This window comes from Musca autumnalis, unplaced genomic scaffold, assembly GCF_047663935.1.
Source record: "Musca autumnalis isolate F117 unplaced genomic scaffold, ASM4766393v1 scaffold_2, whole genome shotgun sequence".
In the NCBI taxonomy this organism is placed as follows: Eukaryota; Metazoa; Arthropoda; class Insecta; order Diptera; family Muscidae; genus Musca; species Musca autumnalis.
In genome coordinates, this window is record NW_027411755.1 from 180492941 (window position 1) to 180503357 (window position 10417).

General features: G+C 37.8%; 1 protein-coding gene across 1 annotated transcript; it reads left to right on the forward strand.

Moving 5' to 3' along the window:
• Positions 1-1217: 1217 nt before the first annotated feature.
• LOC141394961 (uncharacterized) lies at positions 1218-9857 on the forward strand. The gene is made up of 5 exons (XM_073970174.1): positions 1218-1569; positions 1695-2013; positions 2535-2605; positions 8879-9299; positions 9377-9857. The coding sequence occupies exons 2-5, from the start codon at positions 1930-1932 to the stop codon at positions 9692-9694; spliced, it is 894 nt and encodes a 297-aa protein (XP_073826275.1). The 5' UTR covers positions 1218-1569; positions 1695-1929; the 3' UTR covers positions 9695-9857.
• Positions 9858-10417: the final 560 nt, after the last annotated feature.

The window sequence follows — 10417 nt, forward strand, 5'->3', positions numbered from 1 at the left end:
CCATATAAAAATATTTCATATTTCATTTGAGAAAAATTAGATTTTTTCGGAATGGCGCAAATATGCGCAATTTTTTATGATTGAATCTGATATTTGAGACTCAAGCGCATAAAACATTAGAAGAAACTATGGTCGGGAAACGACGGGGAAATAGACTTTTTCGCTATTGAAATTGTAGTAATTTTAAAAATTATCATAAAAAAATTTCAGAAAGTGGATATGTATCACCATTACTAAAGAGCAAAGATGTAAAATTAATCTGAAAATTTTAAATGCTAATCTTGTTCGGAGACTGTACAAAAACAATAAATCTTGAAAAATATAAATTTTCGCGAAAATAATGTTATTTTAATGTTCACCTAATTTCTTAGTTTTCGAAAATTTACTTTTTGTTTTCAGTATGGCTGAGTTCAATCGACTGCTGCATTGGATTGGTTAGTCTTACAAAGTCGAGGATGGTTATTGCAAATGTAGAAAAGAGTCTGGTTGCCGTTTATCAACATTTTTTCATAAAAAAACGATTTTCATATTTTGAGTTTTGAGCAACTTTAGGCCTATGTTTCCCCTCTGTGCAACGTGCGTTGATGAAAGTTTCAATTCTCATATGCAAAGCCGACTGATACTTTTTTACCTGTTCTTTTAAAGTCTGTTATGTATTTACCTATGTTTCTGTTGTTGCTTTTGTGTTTGGTATTTCTATGCCTTTTAATAAACCACCACCATTTATAAATGTTTGTATATGTTAATGTTATGTTAACATTTCAATGTGTTTTACATTTACTCTCCTTTGCTCTCAGTAAACACCCACTGGTGTATGTGTTTGTTTTTTTTTTTTTGCTTTTTTTTGTTTGCTGCAAAATATGTTTGGGACATAAGTTAGAGAAGCATTTTTTTCTCCGTGTATGAACTCCGGTTGTCTGGTCAATTTCAAAAGAATACCAGCCATTTGACGGTACACACCCCAAGGAAAGGTCAAAACTCCGAAAAAGTAGGTGCGTTGGGAAATCTATTCTTAGTTCGGCTTATGGAACAAAACATTCTGTTTAGAATAAATTGATGTTTAAGCCAGCAACTTTTTTTTGTTTTTTTTTTTTTTTTAAATTTCATTCATGGAATGTCGCATATACAATATCTGGGATGAAAACGGGAAAATGACTGGCTACATACACATGATACACTTCCAAGCAAGATTACTACTAAGAACAAAATATTTTTTTGTTTATTTATTTTAGATTCAACAAAAAATGCATTGCGCAGCATAAGTGTTCTTTAAAAGGGAAGACAGATTAAACATTTTGCAATCAGTCATTTTTTAGCTTTGTCAAGATCAAGTCGTAATCAATAAAATATGAATTTAAGATTATTTTTTCTATGTGTTTTTATAGTTTACTATGCAATAGCAAATGTCGAAGGTACTTGTCATATACAATTATTATCTGATCCTGAGAAGAGGCCAAAACTAAGTAGAAAGTTTGGTACTCATAATATTGAAGTGTCGGATAGAACAGTTGAAGTCATTCTTGGAACTGGTGAAGAATTACATGCAAGCTGTGAAACAGGATTTTCCAAGTAAGTTTTTTCATTTTAATTTTAAATCAAGTAAATCGGATATTTTAAGCAAATCAGATGATTATGTTAAAATGTTTTAAGTAACTTTATGACAATAAAAGAAACTAACAAATGTTTTATTTCAGCCCCTCTTTTGTAGCTAACAAATTATCATGGAATTTTAAATGTACAAATAGCGGATTTCTTAAGGAAGATATGTATTATAGGTATTAAGAACAACGATATGAAAATAATTTCATACTTAGCTGCAATACCATCAAATGGAATCTGTATGAATCATTTGTGAATTTCACCTGGTGTCCACATCCTTGGGTTCCATATATTTTGGCACGACCTATCCAAACTGGAGAATATCAATACATGGCAAAAATATGTTCCAATATAAATAAACGTAATATTGTATCTATGCTCTATGTAGCAACAACAACACCAACAATGAATTTGGTAAGTGATTGAAGTATTTGTAAGTATAATCTTTACTATTCTACAATAAGTATTTTAATATTTAGCACAAGTTTTGTGTTTGTTTTGTTATTGTTGAACATTTAATTGGATGATTGCCTCGAATGAGTCAAAACTTCATATTACTCTCTGTTGCATAGAGCAATTTTTACGAAACGAAACTAAAAGCATTGCAACATTTACTGAATGGGTTTTTTAAATTTCTTATTCGTTTCGTAATGGATTATTTGACAAATGTGGCTTAGCTCAAAGCTCTTAACTATAAACGTTCTCAAGGGAGAATTCACGGAGAGCCAGTGTCTCGCGCTTTAAGCCTAGGCATCATAGGCACTTAGTGTTCGTGTACCTAAGATTACACCCCCCCCCCCCCCCATATTCCTTGACGTTCCAAAATCGACGACCTCTGAACTTGGTCCGTTGGCAGACTAATATTATTAAGGTTTAAATTTCTTTCAAACACTATCACAAATATTTAATCAAAATATATATTTCACACATTTCAGTACCCAACTTTTCCGAACAACCTAAGTTTGACAAAAATGGATAACGTTAATATTCATTTCCCTACCTATAAGTAAGTATATTAACTAACCGCCTACATTGTATAATGTTAGTTTACCCTCCACCATAATATATAATTAAATTTGCCATTCCGTTTGAAACACGTCGAAATATTCGTCGATAAAATCATGTCCGTCAGTGTCTTGAAATACGGATACAACCCGCAATTTTTTAGATAGAACTTTAAAATTTGGTTTAATAATAATAATTGTTCCACACACATCCCATACGGGACTATGGAGACTTCTCTCATATCAATGAGGGCACCCTTATTCATGTTAGCTCAATGATAAGGGACCTACTCGTTATTGCCGAAAGGCGTGTCTTAAGACACCACTTGTAGAGAAGTTTTACATGGCTGAAATACTAAAGAAATGTAGCCAACATATCTGAGGGGTGCTTTGCCACCGCACAGTGGTTGAGAATCGTTTTGGTCCATAGATCTTTCGAAGAATTTTTTCTCTCAAACACACCAAGCTCTGCCTTATCTGCTTGCGCAAGTACTCAGGCTTCGGAACCATACATGAGCACAAGTAGTATCATTGTTTTGTAAAGCGTGTTTTTTGTTTGACGAGTTGTAGCTTTATTTCTAAATTGCTTACTCAGTCCGAAGTAACATCTGTTGGCCAACAATATTCTTCTTCGTATTTCACAACTGACGTTTTTGGTTGTGTTTACGGTGGTGCCGAGGTAGACGAAGTCCTTTACTACCTGAAAATTATAGTAACAAACCTCAACAGTTGGTCCGATCTCCATAGACGCTTAGAACATTCCTTTTCGACTTTTTCAAAGATATCAGTCACTTCCTTTACCGATCGATTAATGTCATCGGCATAAGCAAGTGACATATGGCTGTTTGTATATATTTGTGCCATTTCTTTTGACCTTCGCATCTCGTATAACCTTTTCCAGCAGAATGTTGAAAAGGTCACACGAGAGGCCGTCACCTTGTCTTAAGCCTCTGTTGGTACTAAACTCTTCGGAGAGGTTCTTTCCTATTTTAACTGAGGATCGAGTATCAGTTAATGTCATTCTACAAAGCCGAATGAGCTTTGCAGGGATACCAAAATCAGACATGGCTTGGAATACCTTTGAATGCAGGGGACCGTCGAAGGCGGCTGTGTAATCGACAAAAAGGTGACAAGTGTCGATCTACATCTCTTGCGTCTTCTCCAGGATTTGTTGCAGGGTAAATATCTAGGCAATGGTTTATTTGCCACGTCTAAAGCCGCATTGGTATGGCCCAATTATTTAATTTACCATAGGCTTTAGTCGTTCACTCATTATCCCTGACTTGTATGCAATAGGGATAAGACTTATGCCCATAAAGTTAGAGCATACAGTATTATCTCCTTTCTTGTGGACAGGGCAAAGGATGGTCAGGTTCCAATCGACGGGTACTCGTTCTTCTTGTCTGATGGTGCTAACTAGCTGATGAATACACCTTATCAGCGTGTCGCCTCCGGTTTTGAACAGCTTGGCTGGTAAGCCATCGGCTCCTGCTGCCTTATTATTCTTCAGCCGGTTTATTGCTGTCGTTACATCATCTTGGCTGGGCGGTATACATTCAATACCATCATCTGGGATTGGATCTGTGGTATCTTCGCAGTCTTCGCTACTATCGGATACCAACAGTTTAGAGAAATGTTCTTTCCATATCCTGAGCACACTATCTGTATCAGGTAGCAAATTACCTTGTTGGTCTCTACAGGAGGATGGCCAGGTAAATCGATTTCTGAACCATTGTGCAACGCTGGGTGGGTAACCTTCACCATACCATTGCACCACGGTCGCACCCAATTTGATATAGAAATTAAAACTACTCCTAAGATATTTGGTTATGAAAATGGGCTATATCGGAACCGGATTTTCGGTGTTTCGAATATCAATATCGCATAGAAATATCTGAAATTCGGTATATACATATGTAGTTCTCGTTAGAGGTTTAAAACATTACACCAAAAATGTGTCGGTATCGGTCCACTTTTTCATATGGCCCCCATTGGAAAGTCCCTCCATGACCCCAATTGAAAGATACGTCCCGATTTTCAGCATTTGGAAGGTTGTGACACCAACATCCAACCGAATGGCTGAAATATGACATTTAGTCTTCCTTGTAGGTATGAAATATTCCATGTCTTCATATAACCCCCATAGAACGGTACCTCCAGATTTTCAGTATTTCTAAGGTTGTGGCCTCAAAATCCCAACGATATGGCTGAAATTCGGTATTATATCTTCGTTGAGGATATAAAACTTTCCGCCTGAAATATTAGGTCCATATCTTCATATAGCCCCCATTGGACGGTAACTACCCATTTTCAGTATTTTGAAGGTTGTGACCTCAATACCCCACCGAAATGGCTGAAATTTGGTATTTAGTCTTTGTTGGGGGTATAGTACTTTTCTTCTGAGGTTTGTTGGAATAGGTCCATGTCTTTATATAGCCCCCATAGAACGGTACCTTCCGATTTTCAGCATTTTGAAGGTTGTGGCCTCAATACCCCACCGAAATGGGTGAAATTTGGTATTTAGTCTTTGTTAGGGTATATACTTTCCAACTGAAATTCGTTGGTATAGCGCTACGCCTTCATTTAACACCCATAGAACTGTATCTCCCGATTTTCAGCATTTTGTAGGTACTTACTTACTTACTTAGTTGGCCCATTACAGAACATTTGTTCCATAGACCGAACTAAGAAAATATCTCCATTCATCTCTATTTTTCGCTTGACTTTTTGGAATACCGCGCCTTTTCATTTCTTCATCCACTTGTATGCTCCATCGAAGCTTAGGCCTGCCGATTCTGCGTGCACCGCCATGTGGCAGGTATTCATACGCCTTTTTAGCGGGTTCATCATCGCTCATTCTTATGATATGGCCTAGCCAACGCAATCGTTGCATCTCGATACGTTTAACTATATTCATGTCTTTGTATAGCTGATATAGCTCGTGGTTCATACGACGTCGATATTCACCGTCAACGCAAATCGGCCCGTAGATCTTTCGAAGAATTTCCCTCTCAAACACACCAAGTACTGCCTTATCTGCTTGCGCAAGTATCCATGCTTCGGAGCCATACATTAGCACGGGTAGTATCAGCGTTTTGTATAGTGTTATTTTTGTTTGACGAAATGTGGTTTTGTTTTTAAATTGCTTACTTAAACCATAGTATCATCTGTTGGCCAATACAGTTCTTCTTCTTATTTCACAACTGATGTTGTTTGTTGTGTTTATGGCAGTGCTGAGGTAGACGAAGTCTTTAACTACCTCAAAAGTGTAGGTACCAACTTCCACAGATGGTCCGAGCTCTATGGACGCTTTGCGCGTCGACACCATCAATTTGGTCTTTTCGCCGCTTACCGCCAGACCCACTTTCGTAGATTCTGCTTCGACCTTCCTAAAGGTATCAGTTACTTGCTTTACTGATCGTCCCATGACGTCTATGTCATCAGCATAAGCAAGTAACATGTGGCTATTGGTGTAAATTGTGCCATTTCTTTTGACATTTGCATCTCGTATTACCTATTACCTGGACTAGCCGGGTCTAAAGCCACATTGGTATGGTCAAATTATTTCGTTGATCATGGGCTTTAGTCGTTCGCACAATATCCCTGACACTATCTTATAGGCAATAGGGAGAAGACTTATGCTCCTACAGTTGGAGCATACGGTCTTATCTCCTTTCTTGTGGATGGGACACAGGATGCTCAGGTTCCAATCGTCGGGTACGCGTTCTTCCTGCCAGATGGTGCTAACTAGCTGATGCATACACCTTATCAGCGCGTCGCCTCCGGTTTTAAACAGCTCGGCTGATAAGCCATCGGCTGCCTACAGGAGGATGTGCCTGTACCAAAGCCATCTGTTTGATGTTTCACTCTTTGGTAGAATTTTCGGACTTTATTCTGGCTCCTGTACATCTCGATTTTTTTCACACTCCCGCTTTTCCAAAGCCATCTGTTTGATGTTTCACTCTTTGGTAGAATTTTCGGACTTTATTCTGGCTCCTGTACATCTCGATTTTTTCACACTCCCGCTTTTCCATTTCTCTCTTTTTCTTGCGGAAAAGACGTTTCTCTTCTCTCCTTTTCTCCCGATATCTCTCTCGTGCGCTACGTGTTGCTACTGATTGTAAAGTAACTCTATATGCCGCATTTTTCTCTTCCGTAGCAGCACGACACTCCTGGTCATACCATGAATTCCATTGTGGAGGTCTCTGGAATCCAAGTATGGATTTTGCGGCTATTTGCATGGAGTGGGCAATATTTTGCCATTGTGTTTTTATGTTATCGGGACAAGGAGTGCTCGCGTTAAGCAATTGGGCTAGTTGAGTGGAGTATGCTGTGGCTATCTGTTGTGTTTGCAGCCTATCGATGTCCAACTTCCGCGTTGTGTCTGTTCGTGCTTTATTTGCAACGTTTAGACGGGTACGTACCTTTGCTGCAACAAGGTAGTGGTCCGAATCAATGTTTGCACCTCGGAACGATCGTACATCCAACACGCTGGATGAATGTCTTCCATCTATCACAACATGATTTGATTACTTGTTCTTTGATCTGGAGACAGCCAGGTGCCCTTATGAGATGATTAAATCTGGAGCTGCTAACTACCATGTTTTTTGCAGCTGCAAAGTCTATCAGCCTCATACCATTGTCAGATGTTTCACTGTGGAGACTGAATTTCCCGACTGTTGGGCCAAAGATATTCTCCTTTCCAATTTTGGCATTAAAATCGCCTAGAATGATTTTAATGTCATGGGCAGGGCAACGGTCATATGTTTCTTCTAAGCGCTCGTAAAATATATCCTTGGTCTGTTCGTCCTTTTCTTCAGTGGGAGCATGAGCGCAAATAAAGCTGATGTTGAAGAATTTAGCTTTTATTCGAATTGCAGCAAGTCTTTCATTCACTGCGCTGAAGCTGGATACCAGATGGTTTAGTCTCCGACTAACTACGAATCCGCAACCAAACTCATGCTTTACGTCATGACAGCTATAATAAAGTGCGTCACCTTTAGGTGTTGTTGTGACACCTTTCCCAATCCATTGTATTTCCTGTATGGCAGTAATATCGGCCTTGTACTTTTCAAGTACGTCTGCCAATGCGAAGACTGCACCTTCTCTATAAAGAGTGCGAACATTCCAGGTGCAGATTCGCAGATCACTGTCCTTAAAACGTTTGCGGGGTTCGTCAACTTTAGAGGGGTTTGTTTTTCCTTTCTTTCGTTTTTTCATAGTAGGCTGTTTTTTCTAGGGGACGGTAACTAGCCCGACTTTCAAGCCCAAGTTTTTAACGTTCTTATGGGTGAACGCGCGGCACATGTTAGCTCACTACCTTTAACGCATGTTAAAGGCAGTTCCCCAGGTGACACAACGTGGAGGTCAGTGTCCACTTGAGATGAAAGAGGGATCAAGATAAATCCTATTCCACCGAAATGGCTGAAACTTGATATTAGTATTCATTGGGTTTTGAAATATTCCAGAAAAGATGTATAAGTATATGTCCACGTCTTCATATAGCCCCCATAAAAGCCTTTTCTATTTCCGATACATTGAAGCTTGTGTCCTGATCTACGTTGAAGTTACAAAACTTTCCTCCAGAAATTTCTCGGTACAAGTCAACGTTTTATACAGCACCGCAGCAAAATTTTCTACGCCAAATATGCCATTCAATCATGGGAAGAAGTTTTCTGGCATGTCATCTTTTTAGCATCTTCATCGATGAATTTTATATTGAGCGTGGACACCAAAAGATGCTATTGCATTTTTGGATTCAAAGCATGTCATATTAGCTTATTAATATAGGACCTACTGTTTATCGCCAAGTCCAAACGGTGTGTTTTAAGACAATATGATGTTGCCTGGCCGGGGGATCTAACCCACGACCTTAGCGTGCAAGGCGGGTGTGCATACCATTGCACCACGGTTGCATCCATCCATACCATATATCCCAGTTGAAGTCTAAGCGGTATTGCCCAATTTTTTGTATTTCCAGGGTTTTTATAAAATTTTCCAACCAGAGGATACAATTCGGAAAATTATAAATATTGGTCCATGAACTTAAAACAAACTGCGATGACGCCCGATAGGAGCTCTTTTAAAGAGAGTATTATCAGTTAAGATATTCTGCTGCTGTAATGAATAAGAGGTAGAGCTTAGTACTGTCATAAACGAAAGGAAACTAATTGTTCCTATTTGCTTCAATACAGTTTGTGGTGGAGGGTACAAAAAGTTCAGTTCCGCCGAACTCAAAGTCGTTCTTACTTGTTTTTATTGTTTTTTTTTTACAGCTCGATGTCTCTGCAATATAAAAATGTTGAAATCCAAGAATGGATAAATTTTGCCAAATATGAACGTAAGTCACTGATTCAAAACGACAATTTCTATAAAAGCTTGGATGGACAATTTGCTGGATTCTTTGAAATTACATGGTGGCCGGTATTAAGATTGGGTAATTGGTTACTTTACGAACGAGCTCTTAATCAACACCTTCAGGAAACACATATCAATTATGAAGTGTTTAGCGGAGTTTCAGGTTCCGTTTCGGCGCCAATTTATGAAAGCATATGTCACAAGAATCGCAGCATGGTTGAAGTAATCGACAATGAGAAAAGAACTATTCCACTTTATATTTGGCAATATCTCAACCCTATAAACACGGATAATCAAAGTGCTGTCGTAATAATTGGCATAAATTCACCATTTTATGAAGTGAGTTGTAACAAGTTAATGAGATTAAAATGCATAAGCAAATAATTATGAGTATTTTTTCTTTTACCTTTTTATAGTTTCATAATGAAAACGAGTTGATTTTCTGTACAAGCATTTGTCACACAATAGAATGGTTAAAAAATACCGACTATACCTTTGGATATAAAAATATGGGTGTCATCATTTGTTGTAAACCAGAAGAAGTTGCCAATTCAAAACGCTTGGAAGGATTTTCATTGACAGTGCAAATGAAAATTCCAACGCCAGTGATATATGAAGAACCAAAGAAGTCAAATACAGTTATACCTGTGGATGTTGTTGATGAAGAGCATGAACAGGAAAATGAAGAAGATAATGGTGATGATGATGATAATTTAAACAACGATAATTATTAGGAAGTTTCTTTCCAATAATCAAAATAAGTGGTTATGTTCTATTCATTTTTCCTAACCAAAAATAGTTTTAACTTCTATTTCATATATATTATCAAACATTTATATCACAATTAACTTATATTAATCCAAACTTGAAAATTAAATTGTAATGTAATTCACAATAGATTCTTATTGATCTTCTTATTTTTAATGGGCAAGCAATATCTTTCGATCAAGTCAATAACTTATTAAATCGGTTAACAAATGGCTAAGTTATAGTGGTTGAAGTGTGAAAAAAAGCATCCAAACAAGTAAAAAAGTATCAGTCCGCTTTGCCGACAGAGATATACACCTCATCCTATGTGAATTGAAACTTTCATCTGCTGACAGATCGACACAATTGTTGAACTTTTCTGGGGAAAGTACCATAATGAAAAGATCGGTATCAGCCAATTTAGAAGTTAAACTAAATTTGGACAAAATATTAGGATATCCAACGTTTGGACCAATTTGGTTGCCCCGTTCAAGGATATCGTGCATACCATTATAGTGGCATTTGTTTAAATATTAGAGGGAAGTACAAGAATTTGTTGCCAATCTTTGAACTGAAACTAAGTTTGGACACCTTTTGGGCTGTTTTCTCAAGAAGTATGGACTTGCCCCTGAAAAAGCATTTACCGTCGTAATTGAGGCAGCGAATGTAAGTTGCTTCAACAGAAATCAAAGTGATTCGAGAGCAGGTTC